The sequence below is a fragment of the Myodes glareolus genome, chromosome 10 (assembly GCF_982192425.1).
Source record: "Myodes glareolus chromosome 10, mMyoGla1.1, whole genome shotgun sequence".
NCBI lineage: Eukaryota > Metazoa > Chordata > Mammalia > Rodentia > Cricetidae > Myodes > Myodes glareolus.
The window spans coordinates 68214587-68235333 of NC_142035.1; the positions used below are offsets into that span (position 1 = coordinate 68214587).

The window sequence follows — 20747 nt, forward strand, 5'->3', positions numbered from 1 at the left end:
TTTCTTGCCCAAATGGCTAACCAATGCCATAAGGAGCCCCTTCAGTGTCTATCATCCTCTTAAAGTAGATTGATTACCGCCAGGAGCAGATGTGTCTCATTGTCATGAAAGGTCTAAGTTTTTAAAACATTTTACAATATTCTGTAGTCTTTGAAAGGTTTGAAGAATATCTAACTGAAGTATATCTCTATATATCTAGACATGACTACAAGCTAGACTATTATAGATGTTTATTAACCTATATTCCTTAATTATACATTACATTATTAAGTGACCTGTACAAATCAATAACTTAATCAAGAACAGAAATATACATATAAAAATTGACCTAAAATTTGTATCAATAAACCAAGATCCATACCAATGTAAAGTATTGATCTGTATAACACATTCTCCTTTAAATGTAAACAAACATTTATAAGCAATATTTGGGGATTTGGGCATAGTTCTTTTCAAACTGTTTCCTGCTTTTTGTTGGGCAAAGTAATTTTGGGGGGAGTATACAGAAACATTTTGGGGGATCTTGGTCAATCAAACCACACTAGCTTGGATTGAATCCACAGGCTCTCATCTTCTGTGGGAATAGAATCATGTTTGATGCCTCTGATACTGCATGGTGGGAGCCATTCTCACCACATCATATCTGGGAAGCACTGTGCAGCATATAAACCATGTTTATCTGAGTAAAAGCTAAATCTGCCATGCAACACATAGCATGGCCTGGAAATATCTCTGTGTATTGCATTGGGAATCTGCTACACTCTCTTGCCTTTGTATGCCTAGCAAACCTGATTCTGCTGCCTGCCCAGGTGGTGAGTGCTGAGCTGTGGACATGGTTTCAGCTTGTTTCCTACTGATGCCAAGTGGGCTCATACACATCTAGACCCAAAGTGGGCGCCTGGGATCAGCTCCAAACTTTTCAGATAACATTGGTGTGCCAATCTGTTGAAGTTAAAACCTTCCATTTTATTTAAACAGAAAAGGGGAAATGATGTGGGAATTTCTTCTGTATATGTGTTGGTTTTATTGGTTAATGAATAAAAAAGCGGCTTTCTGCCAATGGCTTAACAGAATATATCCAGGCTGGAAGTGAAATATATATAAAGGGAATAGACAGAGTCAAGGAGAGGCCATGTAACTGCCAGAGGAAAAAGACGTGAGCCATTGGTTTGAACCTTGCCAGTAGGCCATGAACCTTGTCATAAAATATAAAATATGAATGGGTTAACTAAAAATATAAGAGCTAGTTAGCCATAAGATTAAGTGATTGGCCAAGCAGTTATTTAATTGACATAGATTCTGAGTAGTTATTTCAAGTCTGGGAATTTGGAAACAAACAAGTGGCCTCCGTACAACAAGAGACCAATTTGTTCACACACTCAAGAATCTCATAAAAACACTGAAAGACATATTAAATAACCAGAGGACGTGGACAGGCCTTGCCCATACTGCCTCAGTTTATGTGAGTTCATATGAGATTTGGTCAAGTTGATATACAGGGTCTTGTTTTCTTTATTTCCTCCATCCTCTTGGCTCTTGTACCATTTTTTCTTTCTCTTCCATGGGATTTCCTGAACCTTGAGTGGAGAGAACTGATGGAGACACCACATTCAGGACTGTCTGTTCTAATGTCTGTCACTCTATGCATAATGTCTGACTGTGGATCTCTGCATTTGTTCCCATTTTTCACACTAGGAAGCTTCTCAGATGATGTCTGTGCAAGACACCAATAACTTGTCCTTCTGGGTCTGGGATATTTCACCCAGAATGATTTTTTTTTGTTTAGTACATTTACTAGGTTTGTTTATCCCCTAATTCTTATGGAAACACAAAATACCCAAAGTTATTCAAAGCATTAATATCAGTGCTTGAAAAAATATATCTGGTTTTAGATTATAATAAAGGACATAGTAACAAAATGATGTGATTGTCACACAAAAAGGCATGTAGAAAAGTGTAATCAAATAGGAGACACGGAACTGTAGAAGGAGATTACTCGTTCATTTTCCAGCCACCCAGACAGAAAAAAAAATCACACAGAAACTATATTAATTCCAACACTGCTTTGGCAATGACTTTAGTGTATTTTACTATGAAACAAAGAACTGTCTCTGTCTACAGAGAACTGGTAGACAGAACCCTGTGTTTACTATAACAACCTGTTTAGACTTTTTGTTGTTTTAACTGAGAGATCCCACAACCATGCTTTTGAGATGGCGAATGTTTTCAAACACAATGTTCTGTCTGCATAAAGTGGACATCTGCATGAAGGGAAATGAAAATCTCTTCATTTTCCTCTCCCTGTAAATGAATCAATTAAACAGACCGATCACCACAATGTCAAATATGAACCTCTGGGCTTTGAATGCCCCAATTCTAATAGGTCAAAAAATGTTAGAGAGAATTGACAACAGGATTAGCACAAAGGAGCAGAATACAGGAACAACAAATGAGCTAGAAAAAGTGTGAACTAAATATATAAGAGGGAGATAGTTTATTGAAAATATAAGAAGTTTGGAATTTTAATACTAAGTGAGTAAAAAAATCCAGCTCAGTTTTCAAAACCAGAACCACAAGGGAAAAATATGACTCAGCTTTTACATATTTCCAAAGATATCTAAATTAGTACTCCCCAGCAATACTTGAACACCCATCTTTCTTTCAGTACTACTCACAATTGCCAAGATATGAACAAAGACGACACATCCATCAACAAAGAAATGGACAAGTAAAACAGTATTGTGTTCACAGGAGCTTTATCCAGATGTAAAATACAAGGATCTACCATTTCAAGGAAAAATGCACGAAACTGGTTATTATTATGTAAAATGAAATAAACAAATTACAAAGAAAACATTAATACTTTCTAATGTACAGAATACACCTCTAAATAATATATATTGGGCTTGGTGTAGGGGGTATGTGCATAAGAAGTATAGCACCTAAAGATAAGGAGAACATCAAAGAAGCTTCTTTTCACAGTGCATGGTAATTAACAAAGAGCCCCAACTGGAAAATGTACAGGGAATGAGGTTTTAGGGCACTCAGTCATTAACTGATGTGGGATGTCAATCTGTATATGTGTTGTTTTATTTGGTTAATGAATAAAGATATTTTGGTCAATGGCATAGAAGAAGAAAAGCAGGTAGGAAATCTGAACAGAGAGAGAAAGAATAGGCAGGGTTGAAAGAGACTCCATATAGCCGCTGAGGGAGTAACATACCACACAGGTAAGCAACAGCTTCATGGTAATTCACAGTTTAACAAAAACTGGATAATTTAATAGTTAAAGCTAGCCAATAAGAAGTCTAAGACATGGGCCAGACAATTGTAACAATAATAAACCTCACAGTGGCTATTTCATAAGCGGTTTTGGAAACAGGTAAGCAGAGAAATAATAGTTCAGGGAAACCAGTGGGACAGAAAATGCTTCTAGCTACAATAAATGGGATGTCTTCATCAAACCCCTCCACCAACACTGGGGACCTATGCAGAAGAGGAGGCAGAATGAGGTGGTGGATAAACTACAATATTTTCCAGACAGAACACAGGTTATGCACATATGATGAACTCACAGAGACTGTAACTGCATGCACAAGACTGCTCAGGTTCTAACCAGAAAAAAATTCTGACACTTAAGAGTTGGAAGCACACATTCTCACCATCGTCAAAAAGATTTTAATGATTGACACATAGTTGGGAAGAGAAAATAATTTCTCTCCTGTAGAATGTCACTGAGTATATCAAACAGTCTACATGCCCAGCCAAAGTTCAAAGTTGCCAACACAAAATGGACTCTGTGTGTGTGTGTGTGTGTGTATGTGTGTTCACTTTCTGTTTTAGTTTGGTATTTTTCATCACATTGATTTTATTTTCCTTTATGTGTTTTGAGTTCCATTTCTTTTGTCTGCAGTTTTTCTTGTGTTCTTTGCTTTGAGTGAATGAGGAAAAGATGAAGTTGGGTAAATGGTAGAGTAGGATGTAATATGGGATTATTTGGGGAAGGGGAAAGAATATGATTGAAATATATTGTATTAAAGAAATTATACAAAATGATAAAAATAAAACTGATATGACAGAATAAGAGTGCAAAGTAAACTAGTAAATAATTAAGATAGTCACGTATTTTTCTCATGTAAAGAGTCAAGAGAAACTTGTTTTGTAGTGTGCTTGCAATGCTTTCCTATGAGTGGCTTTAGCTACCTCTGAAGGTCATTCCATCTACACACAAGTTAATAAATGACATAGTATGCAGCTTTTATTTAGGGAAACTTATTTTGGATAGCTGATACCTAGATCCCTATGTTGTGATACATGTACTAGAAAATAAAGGAATGAAGCTTCCATCGGCTAGTGGAATTAGTGAAAATTGCATGCAGAGCTGGACACGTATCTTCCTCACTATTCTAATGGTATTAAGAATGAATCAGTTTGCTTAGATAGAGGAATTCCGTCACTGTATCACACGAAAATAAAAATGTGTGTATTGCATGTAAAACTTCTCAATACTGAAGAGCTGTAGATATGGTTACCATTTGCATTTTACTGATTAATAAAACCTGAGACAGGACCTAAACTTGTTTCAGAATGAACATCTTGTAGTAATTGAAGATGGGATTAAGGCTCACACATTCACATTCAGGCATCAGTGTTTAAACACCTCGCTCACATCCTTCAATAAAATATCTAATTATTGCAAAGAAATCTCATGTCAGGCACTAGAAAGACAGCACAAAATGTTTACAAGCAGGCAGAAAGACTTATGTTCAGTCCCCTGTACCCATTAAAAAAAGACATGATGGTGCCTGCTGTGATCACGGCTCTGGAGAGGCAGCAACGGATTGCTCTTGAGAGCTTACCAACCAGCCTCACCTACTTTTTCAGTTCCATACTTGATATAAAGAAAATAAAAGACAAAAGCTCCCAAAGAACACTTCAGATAGTCTTCATTTACAACTGTGATCTTGCCACCTAAATACACCCATGCATTACACAATGTTATGTCAATATTTACCATTGCTGGTATAGCTTTGGTCATATGTATGTATTTGTGTGTATACATACATACATACATATATATGTATATATGTATATATATACACACATTTTTTTTTAAATTAAAATGACTGTGTAACCCTTGTAAGTCAAAATCACAAAGGCCACAAGGGCCTTTCCCCTTTCATTTTTGTCAGCCTCAATATTTGATTAAAGCTGAAATAGAAATGTAAGGAACTGTAGTCCTTTAGCAGCATTAGTTCATTTTTATGAACAGTGAGGCCATATTACTTCCTGCTCTGTGGGTTGGGAGAATCCTGTTGCAACAACTAAATTAAACCTGTAGTGGTAGCATCAAAACATCCATAAAGTATGTGTATAAAAGGGTCTTCCCTTATTTTTATAAAAAGCCTCATCACATAAATAGATGATAGCTCAGTTTATATCAAAGTATTTGATGGCTCAATTTGTATCAAAGTATTAATTAAATTATTTTTTATCTTTCATTCAGCTACAAAAAGAAAAAGAATATGTACAGAGGATGGAAGATCACATACACAAGTAAACTTTAAATTGGCATATATTTATATAGAAAATAAATAATATGAAACTTGTATTAACTTACAGTTAATATAAAAACACCGTAAAACTGTTCAATGTTTCTCAAAATTCACAACACAGAGTTTGGGAAGTAACTCAATAGTATATCATGGCGCTGCATCCATGATATACTATGTGGAATATTAGTTCCAGAATAGTACCAACCATAAAAATATGTAATTTTTATGTACCTACATCCTGTTTATTTTTTTATAAAAAGCTCAAAAGTGGTACAATTTCTTCATCGTGGACATTTGATATATTTCTTTTATAAAGTCACTGTTTCATATGAGAATACAAATGTTATGTGTTGGTTTGTGTGTGTAAGAATGAGTGTGTGAGCAATTAGAAAAGGGACTGAAAGAAGGACTAGAGAGTTCTAATGGGAAATAAGAAGGAATTAACACAGGATTAGGGAAAGGGGGGAAGGAGATGGTTTTTGAATGGCAAATAAGAATAAAGTATAATAGACTTCTGTGAAAATCTTGCAATGAAACACATTGTTTGACATGTATGACATCTAAAACTTAAAAAGTAAAAATAACGTGGCATTTAAAATTGGTGTGTGAAAAAATATTCCAAAATATAGTTGAATATCTTTTAGGTTAAAACTAGAAAATACCTCATTAATGGATACAGCGAAGAACCAAAAGGAGGAAATAGAACATCTGCAGAGACATCTGCAAGACAAACACGAAGGCCTGGAACCCAGTCCCAGTTTGGTATGTCAGTTTTATGTTAATCCCTTTCTGGCAATGAAAAGAAATACTTTAGGAAACATATGAAATATCTCCCTAAAAATATTTTAATGTTAAACAATTTTGTGCATAGAGAATGTTTTAATCTGCCTTCTAATACCTTCACTTTAATTCTTTTCTCATTACCTTTACACTTTCATTACTTTTTTTCCCTCAAAGTATATTAAAATACAAAAGTCTCCATTTCCGCCCCTCCTCCCAACACCCTCCCACTCCCCCCACTCCCTCCCCTCCTCCCTCTCCATCCCCAATAGCTATCAGGGTCTCTTGCCCTGCAGGCAGTCCAAGCTCCTCCCCCCTCCCTCCAGGTCCAGGAAGGTGAGTATCCAAACAGACTGGATCCCAAAAATCCAGTATATGCAGAGGAAACAAGTCCCAGTGTCATTGTCGATGGCTTTTCAGAAAGACTCCGGGCCAGCCACATTCAGAGGATCCGACCTCAATCAGAGAATCTGGCTGGATTACGTGCTAGCTCAGTCCCAGACAACTGGCCTTGGTGAACTCTCATTAGATCAGTCCCCTTGGATCAGTGGGTGATTGCACCCCTCGCGGTCCCGATCTCCTTCCTCACCTTCTTCCTCCTTACTGCTCCTCGTTTGGACCTTTGGGGACTCAGTCCGGTGCTCCAATGTGGGTCTCCATTTGTATCGCAATCCCTCTTCAGATGAAGGTTCCCTCTGATCTTACCTTACTTGCTCACTTTCTCATTCCTTCTGCTTCTCGTTTGGACCTAGGGAGTTAAGTCCAGTGTTCCAATGTGGGTCTCCATCTCCATCTCCATCCATCGCCAGATGAAGGATCTATGGTGATAAGCAAAATATACATCAGCATGGTTATGGGCCAAGGCCAGTTCAGGCACCCTCTCCTCTATCCAGAAAACAATCTGGGGATCTCTCCTTGGACCTGGGATCCTATTTATATTCAAGTCTCTAGTAAACCCTAAACTGACTCCCTTAGTTGAGATATATTCTTCCCTGATCCCATATCTATCCTTCCTCCCTCCCCCACTCCCAGTCCCCCGAGCATTCCCCATTCCTCCCCTGCTCCCTTCTCTCTAACCCTCTCCCCTTCCAGCAACCCTCCCACCCCCCTAAGCACCCAAGGTTACCTGGGACTCTTGTCTATTTCCAATCTCCAGGAGGAAAATTACCTGAATTTTCTTCAGGTTCACCCTCCTATCCAGCTTCTGTAGGATCACGAATAATAGGCACAAAGACCTTTAATTATGGCTAGAATCCACTTATGAGTGAATACATACCATATTCCTCATTTGGGTCTGGCTAACCTGACTCAGTAAAGCGTTTTCTTTTTATTTTTTTATTATTATTTTTTTATTTTTTTTATTTTTTTATTTAATTTTTACTGGGAACCCCTCCAGAATCAAGTCTCCTGCAAACCCTAAAATGGCTCCCTTAGCTGAGATATAAACCTCCCTGCTCCCACAGCCATCCTTCCTCCTTCCCTCCCTCCCATTCCCCCAAGCCATCCCCAATCCTCCCCCTCTCCAGTCTCCCTGAACATCTTCCCTTACTACCACTCCCCCACCCCCATGCACCCGAGTTTGCCTGGCAATCTTGCCTAGTTCCACTATCCAGGGGGATAACTATATGATTTTCTTCAGGTGCACCTTCTTATTTAGCTTCTCTAGGATCACAAATTCTAGACTCAAAGACCTTTAACTATGACTAGAAACCACTTATGAGTGAGTACATATCATATTCTTCTTTTTGGGTCTGGGTTACCTCACTCAGTAAAGCGTTTTCTATTTCCATCCATAAAATGCTCCATTAACTTTAAAATGTTAATTTTGAAAATGAAAGTCACGTGTACCACTCTATTGTGCCTTCCTTGGGTGCCGTGATGTACCTCTCTATTGTGTCTTCCGTGGATGGTGTGATGTACCTCTCTATTGTGCCTTCCTTGGGTGCCATGATGTACCTCTCTATTGTGCCTTCCTTGAGTGTCATGATGGCGAAGGCAGAAATGACACAAATAGCTTCAAATAGCACCTAACGCGATATCGTTTGGGCAATCCTGCTTGGAGATGTATATGAAGACACATATTTTCCTATTTATAGTGGACACTAAAGAACAACATTCCATTTAACGGTGACAGCTTTCATAGAAAGCAATCATTATCTGCAGAGGGAAAGGAAGTAAGAGTTAAGGATGACTGAAACAATCAACTACTTATCTATAGTTTTATCATAGTTTCTCCCAGGGGAAATTATACAAAGTCTTCTTTTGAGTAAAACTTAAATGCATACTCATATCCTTGTTAAGAAAATACACATTTCAATCTATGTACATTGGCTTATAGCTTTCTTAGAGTTTTATCATGCTTCCCTACTTTCCTCGAGCTTTACATCCTTTAGGAGAGTTCCTCATGTTCTTGTTACCCCCAACCATAAGATGATTTTGTTGCTATGTCAGAACTGTAATTTTGCTATTGTTATGAATCATAAGGCAAATATGATTTTTGGAGACAGATGTTTGGCAAAACACTTGCAACTCACAAGTTAAGGATATTTAGAGTACTTTAGATTATAAGTATTTATTAGGGTCAGAGAAAAGCCTACTTAATGAAAGTTCTAGGGAACTGGAGAAATTGTTTCTTATAATAAACTTAGTAGTTAAAAAGTACCTATAGTTTCCTTATGAGATATGTGTTTGCCCTAATGGTAAACTTTGCTTTAATATTTTCAGTAATGCTTATTACTAAAACCTTGCAGCTTTATAAAATTAATGTTGGCAATTTAACAAAATAGACAATGTACATATAAATCAATTTGAGTGCTTTGAAGAAAGTGATTTTGTGTTCTTTACTGTTTCCATCAAGTTTCTAATTTAGCCCAAGTCCTATCTATCCACATCCCTCATAAACACATGAGTACTAAGATTTCAGGAAAGATGACTGAGTCTCTAGGATTTTAAAATTATATTCTGTCTTTTAATAGTCTGGAAATGATATGCAAGAACTAAGCGGGGAACTCAGTGACTTAAGAAAACCCATGCAACTTAGTTTGGGGATGCAGAACAAACAAAAGAGTGATATGGGAGAACTACCTGGGTAAGTTCCTAATCCTTCCGATAATTTCGGGGATTTGACTCTAATTCTTGTAATACCTAAATAAAAATTCAATTTACACTTAGTTGTTAGGATTTGAATGACAATATTGTAAGATTTACTAAAGAAACTCATACAGAAACCTTTTTTGAGGCAGTATTTTGCATTGTTAGGCCATCTTGGCTTCAAATTCTGAGCTTTCATCCTCAACCTGCCAAACACTGACTATGTACCCATATACGTTGTTAGTGTGCGTGTGTCTGTGTGTGTGTCTGCGCATGTGTGTGTGTGTGTATGTGTGTTGTGTTTCAACAAGGAAAGCAATTTTTCTGAACAGCAAAATAACAAATGTATTCTGTGTTTTCTTCAAGAATTTTGACACCAAATGAAGCATTGCCTTTGGCATGAAGCATCAATTGCATTCTACTTTGTCACAAATATTTATTTTTTATATGACTTCTCTTTCTTTTTTGTATTTCATTGTCTTGAGGATTAAAAAAAATTATACGTAGACCTAATCTTCTAACACTCACAATCATCTGAATTCAGTTTACTTACTTTCTGCATCTTTCCTTCTAAAACATGTGGAATATATGATGGATATGAACACCCTACTGCTGGCAATACCCGCATGCAAAAGCACATATGTTAGCAAAGATTTGGATATATTTGTATATTGATATTTTAAGAAAAATATTAGTTTGCTTGAAGAAAGCGACGGCCATTGTTGAGTGTGGGATGATTCAGATGTTTGTGTAGCTCTGTATTTTTCATGGTGAGCATTAGTTCCAGAATCCCTTGAACGCTCAAAACTCCATAGTTATACAAGTCCCTAAAAAAAAAAATGAAATGATTTAGACAACTGTATTTCCTAGTAACCACACATGATTATTGTTTAATCCTGAGCTATTTTGATATTGTTCATAAATTTCATCACTTTCATTTTTTTCTTCTTATTTTCAAACTTATTTTTAAAGTTAAAATATAATTATGTTGTTTCCCTTTCCTTTCCTCCCTCCAAATCTCTTTCGTGGAAATACTCGCCATGGTTTCTCAAATTAATAGCTTTGATTTCTATTATTATTGTTTGTGTGTATGTGTGTACTACTCATCCTATTTTCTTTTTTACATTTAAACAAGTTTTATTCTTTGGGAATTTCATACCTTTTCTTTAAGCATATTTATCCCTATATTATAATTTATAAATATGAGTATTAGTATTCTTCATTCTATTTTCCTAAGTAAGCTGAATAGTTTACCCTGTGCACAAACTGTATAAATCTGTTTGATCAATCTGTTTGATCATTGATTTGTATGTTTTATAAAGTAAATATTTTCAAAAGAACATGGTCATGATTAAATTCATTTCAAACAATAGTGTGTGGTACGCTCCTTACATTTTTCACTGTTTTTATCAAATTTAATTACTTTATTATCTATGGCGACATGCCTACTATAGTCAAAATTGCATATATGAGCATATTACTTGACAAATATTTCTGTATAATTTTTCTTTTCCTTTTAAAAATTTTTAACTGTCCTCTGGTGACAAATGATAATGACTTAATGTCTTATGTACACATACTGATGGAAGTAGTAATGCCTGTTATTTAAATGGATCACAAAATACACTAATTCCTTTCTTGCTGTCTACAGTTGATTATCATTTATTAGAATTATCTGAGGAAAAAAATGAAAAGGAGGAGAACAATTTATAGATTTTTATTTATGATAAAACATAAGAGTTATAAGTATTTACCCTTAACAATTATTAAGCAGTTATTGCTAATGCACATTCATTTATTTCATAGTCACATTATTGGGAAGCCCTTTAAGAAGATACCTCTGGCACATAAAATTGAAGAGTGTGACATTTGCAGAGATTATGAAGCCTGCGTATCCGGCATGAGCACTGCAGATTCACTGCCGCAGCTCTCGGTAAGGCTTAATAAGTTTTGGGAGCAGAATTCATTTAATTGGAGAAAATATTTTAAAAAAATAAAAATATAATTCTTTCAGTACTTTGAGCAGTGAAATAAATACATTTGTTAGTGTGAGAGACTTGATAGCAAAGGAAATATTTTTCTTTTTCTATTGAAACTATATCCTTTGATTCTTCTGTAACTTGATACTTCTCCAGAGTTTGAAGGCAAGCAATACGTGAGCCTAGGTTATGACCAAAAAGGTATTTTTTGTTAAATTTATTGATACACAATTATCATCCATGAAATGCAATCATTTCAATTGTAAAATTAGACGTTTTCAATGTATGTATGTCTCTCTATCATACAATAATTTTATAATCATATTTAGTTTCAAAATAAATTCTGTACTTGTCATCCATCATATAGTCCTCCCCTGCCCAGTCTTAGGGAGACATCAAGCTCTGTTTTCTCTTCAGATTTGCCTGTTCTGGCGTCACAGATGAATGGCTTCTTTCTAGATCGGCTTCTTTTACCTAACATGAGGTTTCCAAAGTTCATTCCTGTTGTAGCTGGTGATGTTGTCTTGTATTCCTACACCATGCATTCTATTTATTGATCCATTAGTTGGTGTTTCCACTTACAGTGTAGACATGAATGCACACATTCACATGCGTTCCTTTCTCTTGGATGAATATTCACTGGTAAAATGTTGAGTCGTGATAACGCTGCATAAACGTTTGAGGAGCTGCAAGTGCAGGCTGTTTCCCCAGTAGGGTCTAGTACAGGCTGATGAGAGTGACCATCCCATCCTGTCCTGCTTGTGCATTGCTGACATCAAGGTATGGTTTACTGTTGAACTTACAAGGATGAACTATTATTGCTCTTTTCTTCATTGATGTCTTTGCTCCCTCTTCCAGAACTTCAGTTTCCATCTTGTCTTTGTTACAGAATCTGCTGATTCAGTCTGCAAGCTGGTAGGCTGTGGTTAATTAGCTCATTAAAATGTACATAGTTTACAAGATAGGAAAGGGAAGATTAGTCTGCGGAAGCTGGCTTCTCCTGTTAAAGTACAACTGATCTTGGAGTTCACATTTCGGTCTTGTTCCTGCATATAACACTGAAACTATCCATTTATGTTGCACCAAATGTATATCCTTGAAAATGAAACTTCCCTGCTGTTTCATTTCCCTTTAGTTTAAAACATCTATATAATTGCATGTATATAGATAGATAGATAGATAGATAGATAGATATTTTCAGGATTAATAGAATAAATATTTTAATCACTCCAAACAAAAAAGTATTTCAGCCAGATACCATTTAAAAAGTCTGTCAGTGTTTAAGCAATTTCTGAAAGAAAATGATTAAAAAACAGCAATTGAAATAAAAGAATCAAAGCACATTTTCATAATAAGTGAAGCATTTCAGGCTAATATGGGTTATGGTTTAATGATGTACATTAAGAACTACATAATATCATTTTTGGTTTTTTTGTTTTGTTTTGTATTGTTTTGTTTTGTTTTGTTTTGCTTTTTGAGACAGGGTTTCTCTGTAGCTTTGGAACCTGTCGTGGAACTAGATCTTTTTTTTTTTTTTGTAATTTTATTAAATTATAAAAAGTTTCCATTTACGCCCCTCCTCCCAACGCCCTCCCACTCCCCCCCTCCCTCTCCTCCTCCCTCTTTGTCCCCTAGGGAAGTCAGGGTCTCCTGCCCTGTGGGAAGTCCAAGTTCCTCCCCCCTCACTCCAGGTCCAGGAAGGTGAGCATCCAAACAGACTGGATCCCAAAAATCCAGTTTATGCAGAGGAAACCAGTCCCAGTGTCATTGTCAATGGCTTCTCGGAAAGACTGCAGGCCAGCCACATTCAGAAAATCCGGCCACATTCAGAGAATCTGGTTGGATCACATGCTCGTTCAGTCACGGTCCATCTGGCCTTGGTAAACTCTCATTAGATCCGACCCCTTGTATCAGTGGGTGATAGTATCCCTCGCAGTCCTTCGTCATTTTCTTCCTCCTTTTGCTCCTCGTTTGGATCTTGGGGGGCTCAGTTCGGTGCTCGGAACTAGATCTTATAGACCAGGCTGACCTTGAAATTACAGAGATCCGCCTGCCTCTGCCTCCCTAGTGCTGGGCTTAAAGGCATGTGCCACCATAGCCTGGCCAGAACTAGCATAAAATCATCTTAATTAGAAATGGCCATGACTGAGATCAATGGGGCCATCGTGTTGGTCCCGTGCAAGAAGGGTTCCACGGTCGCACAGACCAAGTCTAAGCAGGCCATTTTAGCAGCTCAGGAGACAAGGAGAAGATGTAGAGACATCCAAGAAATGGGTTGCAGGCCAGAACAAGCAGCATTCTACCACTTAAGAACACAGCCAAGCAAGACAGGGAGACATGGGAGCTGTATCAAGACAGGGCGACCTTGGAGGTGGGCCAAGTGATTCAGTGGGGCCTGCAGAGCAAGGGCCTGAAGCAGAAGGACCTGGCCATGAAAATCAATGAAAAGCCACAAGTCATCTCAGACTGTGAAAGTGGACGGGCCATTGCGAATAACTAGGCTTTGGGCAAAATTGAAGGCCATCGGCCTCAAGCTCCAGGGGAAGGACATCGGGAAGCCTATCGAGCAGGGGCCAAAGGCGATATGAGCACAAAGCCTCGAAGCCAGTGGTTCTGGCTGAGCTCTTCTGGATCCAGGACCACCAGCACTGTCGTGGGTCTCCTCACATAGTCAAACGGAACACAGGCCTGGGTGCCCTCTCAACCCACACCTGCTGTCAAAGCAAAACCTTGCAAAGTGAAAAAAATCGGCATTTAATGAATTTAGGATGAAAACACACTACATTTATTTACCATTTTGCAGACTAACAATGATTCCAGAATGGTCTTTTGTAAAATCTCACAAAGAAATGGAAGTTGAAACTACAATATTAGATCTATCAAACCTTACTCAAAGTTAGTTCATTCTTTGAATTAACTGCCAAAAGCAGACTAGATATCTGAATTTGGTTGTTATCTAGTATTTCCAGGATTTTGGTTTTTTGTCTGCTTTCTCCTGTAGTACTTCAAATCATGATTTTCATTCTTTTCCATGTACTAATTATAAATACTATTCTGGAGGCAAACTTACTTTATTATAAGGAATTGCAGCTGAAGGGAACTGGGCATAAATTTTTTCCATAGTAGTTCCAGTGTTCTCCTCCTGGCTTTCTGCTGTTTCTCAAAGACAGCGTGTGCTACCATTAAATTGATATTACTACACAGTGCACTCTCTGTAAAGGAGAATAACTTCTACAGTGGGACTTGGTGTTTGCTAATTCCTATTAAAGCCAATCTGTCTTTTTTTACTATTTAAAAAAATTGATTGATTTGTGTATATGGATGATTTGTCTGCATATGTGTCTGAGTACTAGAGATGGTTGTGAGACTCCATGCAGACACCAGGAATGAAATCAGGATTTTTGGAAAAGCAGCCAATACTCTGAACTCCTAAGCCATCTTTCCAACCTTTGTCTTTTTAGTTTTAACTTTAGTTGCATAGACAACATATTTTTTCTTTTCTCAATATCTTAATTGAGAAGAGTCTAGAAATGAAAAATTGTTTCCAACTCCCTCCTGTTCAGGTAAGGCAGGTTTAAGACTGGGGGGGGGGGGGGTGTGCAATCGTTTGGAGTAATGGAACAGTGCTCTGTCCTGTATGTAGATGTTGCTTCCAACCCAACGGACCAAACATGCTCCCCGTGCATGGTGTGTTTGAGAATCATTTTACTTTGAGTTTTTTGTCTGTGATATAATTCTTGTTTTTAACTTAATACACAATTAAGTTATTTGATTTACATATGCAAGGTAACATCTTAATAATATGTATTTTTTATTTGATTTGTATTTTGATAAGAGAAAGCAAATTTTGCATTTGGGGAGGATTTATTTTTCCCTTTTATTATTCATAGACTCTTTTCTAAGTCCATATAATCCCCATACAGTTTCCTGTCCCTCAAGTCATCTCAGTTCCTCTCTCATGCACAAGTCTGTGCCAGGTATCTGCATATATACTATGGCTTTCAGTTTAGCACTTTTATGGGACTCCTTTATGTGTAAATAAGTGAGTATCTTATTCATATGCCTTTTCTTGGGACTCTTAATTTTCTGTTGGTCTGTCTTGTTCAACTTTGATATGATGATTTTCATGTCTAATATTATATTTTATTTTGTGCTGCACAAATAATAAAAATCCAGAGTCAGATATTGGAGTTCAACAGAAAAGCAAAGCTACTAGAGAAGTCTTATCTCTGCCAAGGCTGAGCGTCCACACACTAAGCAGACTAAGCCTCTCTCATTTTATGTGCCTTCTAGTGCTGAAATTAAAGGAGTAGGATTCTCTAGTACTGATATCAAGCCTAGATCCCAGTAGCCTTAAACTCACAGAGATCCATCTGTCTCTGTCTCCCAACTGCTGGGATTAAAAGTATGTGCCACCCCTGCCTGACCTCTCATAGTCTAGCTTTTCCCTTCTGATATTGAGGCTAGCTTTATTTATTCAAATGCAAATAAAATATCATTAAAGGTTTTTTTTTATCTCTTAGAAGCCTATCCTTTTCTAATGTGAGAAAGAAAGGGAGCAGATCTAGAACAGAAATTTTGTCTTTTTTAAGGCATCCCTAAAGTTCTGATTTTTCAAAAGACACAAATTAGCCTCATTGAATAAATATGAATAAATACGAAACAATTGCATTTTACATTTTGTCAAAAGCCTCATATATGTCACATCTTATTGTGTAAATATAGCCCCAGTGGCACTTGGTCACTCTGAGGCAACACTTCTGTTATTCTGTCTCTGCTGCACCTGACAGGACTTAAAGGATTCCTCAGAGTCCCAAATGTGCTGCCCTAAATTTTAAGAGAGTGATTGGCATTTAAACACTTATGGATATGTAAGTTTTAATGACATCTGAAAGGAACTCTTAATATGATTTAAATAAACATGTGAAAGAAACAAAAATATAGCTACTTCTGGCAATATTTAAAATGCTCCATTAACTTTAAAATATTAATTTTGAAAATGAAAGTCACTTGTACCTATCTTTTGTGCCTTCCTTGGGTGCCGTGATGTACCTCTCTATTGTGTTTTCCGTGGATGTTGTGATGTACCTCTCTATTGTGCCTTCCTTGGGTGCCGTGATGTACCTCTCTATTGTGCCTTCCTTGGGTGCCGTGAAGTACCTCTCTATTGTGTCTTCCGTGGATGTTGTGATGTACCTCTCTATTATGCCTTCCTTGGGAGCCGTGATGTTCCTCTCTATTGTGCCTTCCTTGGGTGCCGTGATGCACCTCTCTATTGTGCCTTCCTTGGGTGCCGTGATGTACCTCTCTATTGTACCTTCCTTGAGTGCCATGATGGCGAAGGCAGAAATGACACAAATAGCTTCAAATAGCACCTAACGCGATATCGTTTGGGTAATCCTGCTTGGAGATGTATATGAAGACACATATTTTCCTATTTATAGTGGACACTAAAGAACAACATTCCATTTAACGGTGACAGCTTTCATAGAAAGCAATCATTATTTGCAGAGGGAAAGGAAGTAAGAGTTGAGGATGACTGAAACAATCAACTACTTATCTATAGTTTTATCATAGTTTCTCCCAGGGGAAATTATACAAAGTCTTCTTTTGAGTAAAACTTAAATGCATACTCATATCCTTGTTAAGAAAATACACATTTCAATCTATGTACATTGGCTTATAGCTTTCTTAGAGTTTTATCATGCTTCCCTACTTTCCTCGAGCTTTACATCCTTTAGGAGAGTTCCTCATGTTCTTGTTACCCCCAACCATAAGATGATTTTGTTGCTATGTCAGAACTGTAATTTTGCTATTGTTATGAATCATAAGGCAAATATGATTTTTGGAGACAGATGTTTGGCAAAACACTTGCAACTCACAAGTTAAGGATATTTAGAGTACTTTAGATTATAAGTATTTATTAGGGTCAGAGAAAAGCCTACTTAATGAAAGTTCTAGGGAACTGGAGAAATTGTTTCTTATAATAAACTTAGTAGTTAAAAAGTACCTATAGTTTCCTTATGAGATATGTGTTTGCCCTAATGGTAAACTTTGCTTTAATATTTTCAGTAATGCTTATTACTAAAACCTTGCAGCTTTATAAAATTAATGTTGGCAATTTAACAAAATAGACAATGTACATATAAATCAATTTGAGTGCTTTGAAGAAAGTGATTTTGTGTTCTTTACTGTTTCCATCAAGTTTCTAATTTAGCCCAAGTCCTATCTATCCACATCCCTCATAAACACATGAGTACTAAGATTTCAGGAAAGATGACTGAGTCTCTAGGATTTTAAAATTATATTCTGTCTTTTAATAGTCTGGAAATGATATGCAAGAACTAAGCGGGGAACTCAGTGACTTAAGAAAACCCATGCAACTTAGTTTGGGGATGCAGAACAAACAAAAGAGTGATATGGGAGAACTACCTGGGTAAGTTCCTAATCCTTCCGATAATTTCGGGGATTTGACTCTAATTCTTGTAATACCTAAATAAAAATTCAATTTACACTTAGTTGTTAGGATTTGAATGACAATATTGTAAGATTTACTAAAGAAACTCATACAGAAACTTTTTTTGAGGCAGTATTTTGCATTGTTAGGCCATCTTGGCTTCAAATTCTGAGCTTTCATCCTCAACCTGCCAAACACTAACTATGCACCCATGTACGTTGTTAGTGTGCGTGTGTCTGTGTGTGTGTCTGCGCATGTGTGTGTGTGTGTGTGTGTATGTGTGTTGTGTTTCAACAAGGAAAGCAATTTTTCTGAACAGCAAAATAACAAATGTATTCTGTGTTTTCTTCAAGAATTTTGACACCAAATGAAGCATTGCCTTTGGCATGAAGCATCAACTGCATTCTACTTTGTCACAAATATTTATTTTTTATATGACTTCTCTTTCTTTTTTGTATTTCATTGTCTTGAGGATTAAAAAAAATTATACATAGACTTTATCTTCTAACACTCACAATCATCTGAATTCAGTTTACTTACTTTCTGCATCTTTCCTTCTAAAACATGTGGAATATATGATGGATATGAACACCCTACTGCTGGCAATACCCGCATGCAAAAGCACATATGTTAGCAAAGATTTGGATATATTTGTATATTGATATTTTAAGAAAAATATTAGTTTGCTTGAAGAAAGCGACGGCCATTGTTGAGTGTGGGATGATTCAGATGTTTGTGTAGCTCTGTATTTTTCATGGTGAGAATTAGTTCCAGAATCCCTTGAACGCTCAAAACTCCATAGTTATACAAGTCCCTAAAAAAAAAATGAAATGATTTAGACAACTGTATTTCCTAGTAACCACACATGATTATTGTTTAATCCTGAGCTATTTTGATATTGTTCATAAATTTCATCACTTTCATTTTTTTCTTCTTATTTTCAAACTTATTTTTAAAGTTAAAATATAATTATGTTGTTTCCCTTTCCTTTCCTCCCTCCAAATCTCTTTCGTGGAAATACTCGCCATGGTTTCTCAAATTAATAGCTTTGATTTCTATTATTATTGTTTGTGTGTATGTGTGTACTACTCATCCTATTTTCTTTTTTACATTTAAACAAGTTTTATTCTTTGGGAATTTCATACCTTTTCTTTAAGCATATTTATCCCTATATTATAATTTATAAATATGAGTATTAGTATTCTTCATTCTATTTTCCTAAGTAAGCTGAATAGTTTACCCTGTGCACAAACTGTATAAATCTGTTTGATCAATCTGTTTGATCATTGATTTGTATGTTTTATAAAGTAAATATTTTCAAAAGAACATGGTCATGATTAAATTCATTTCAAACAATAGTGTGTGGTACGCTCCTTACATTTTTCACTGTTTTTATCAAATTTAATTACTTTATTATCTATGGCGACATGCCTACTATAGTCAAAATTGCATATATGAGCATATTACTTGACAAATATTTCTGTATAATTTTTCTTTTCCTTTTAAAAATTTTTAACTGTCCTCTGGTGACAAATGATAATGACTTAATGTCTTATGTACACATACATGGATGGAAGTAGTAATGCCTGTTATTTAAATGGATCACAAAATACACTAATTCCTTTCTTGCTGTCTACAGTTGATTATCATTTATTAGAATTATCTGAGGAAAAAAATGAAAAGGAGGAGAACAATTTATAGATTTTTATTTATGATAAAACATAGAGTTATAAGTATTTACCCTTAACAATTATTAAGCAGTTATTGCTAATGCACATTCATTTATTTCATAGTCACATTATTGGGAAGCCCTTTAAGAAGATACCTCTGGCACATAAAATTGAAGAGTGTGACATTTGCAGAGATTATGAAGCCTGCGTATCCGGCATGAGCACTGCAGATTCACTGCCGCAGCTCTCGGTAAGGCTTAATAAGTTTTGGGAGCAGAATTCATTTAATTGGAGAAAATATTTTAAAAAAATAAAAATATAATTCTTTCAGTACTTTGAGCAGTGAAATAAATACATTTGTTAGTGTGAGAGACTTGATAGCAAAGGAAATATTTTTCTTTTTCTATTGAAACTATATCCTTTGATTCTTCTGTAACTTGATACTTCTCCAGAGTTTGAAGGCAAGCAATACGTGAGCCTAGGTTATGACCAAAAAGGTATTTTTTGTTAAATTTATTGATACACAATTATCATCCATGAAATGCAATCATTTCAATTGTAAAATTAGACGTTTTCAATGTATGTATGTCTCTCTATCATACAATAATTTTATAATCATATTTAGTTTCAAAATAAATTCTGTACTTGTATTTTAAGGTCAAGACACCGAGGTCCATTAGAAAATCCGTGACACTGGCTCAGCATTTTCTGAATAATTGGATCTATGGTCCTGTGTCGAGTGTGGATTTACAGTGACACCCACGTTTGATCTCATTAGAGGTCATTTACACTCCCATTTTTGACAGTTTCTATGTGGATAATATATAAACTAGATATTCATAGATTTTTTTTAGCTTATATATCAAGTAAATCCAATATTGACCTAATATATAGCAATAGTCTCTTCCTCCAAGTTTCATTACCGTTATAATTTCCAGTTTCTTTGTGGTCCATGGGTTTCCACTAATAATGCCTTTGTACCCTTTATGTCTCTTTCTTTTATAAATACAGGACAGACCACATTTTAATACTGACGATGTAGTGCATGTCTTAGAGCATGTACCTAGCATATGGCAAGATCTGGGTTTGATGTCCTGTGCCTCACAAACAACTGAACAAGTCCATCTTTGTGATGATTTGAGGGAGGGGGGGTTCGAGACAAGGTTTCTCCATATTACAGCCCTAGCTGTCCTTGAGCTAGTTCTTTAAACCATGC

At 36.2% G+C, this 20747-nt stretch overlaps 1 protein-coding gene across 1 annotated transcript in view; it reads left to right on the forward strand.

Annotated features, from left to right (window-relative positions):
- The window catches only part of LOC148120696 (uncharacterized), a 54718-nt gene that overhangs the window by 16558 nt on the left and 17413 nt on the right, over positions 1 to 20747 (forward strand). Inside the window, exons 10-15 of the mRNA XM_087910885.1 lie at positions 5507 to 5556; positions 6200 to 6317; positions 9311 to 9423; positions 11232 to 11358; positions 17728 to 17840; positions 19655 to 19781. Coding sequence (XP_087767011.1) covers positions 5507 to 5556; positions 6200 to 6317; positions 9311 to 9423; positions 11232 to 11358; positions 17728 to 17840; positions 19655 to 19781 — 648 coding nt within the window. The remainder of the gene's footprint in view (positions 1 to 5506; positions 5557 to 6199; positions 6318 to 9310; positions 9424 to 11231; positions 11359 to 17727; positions 17841 to 19654; positions 19782 to 20747) is intronic.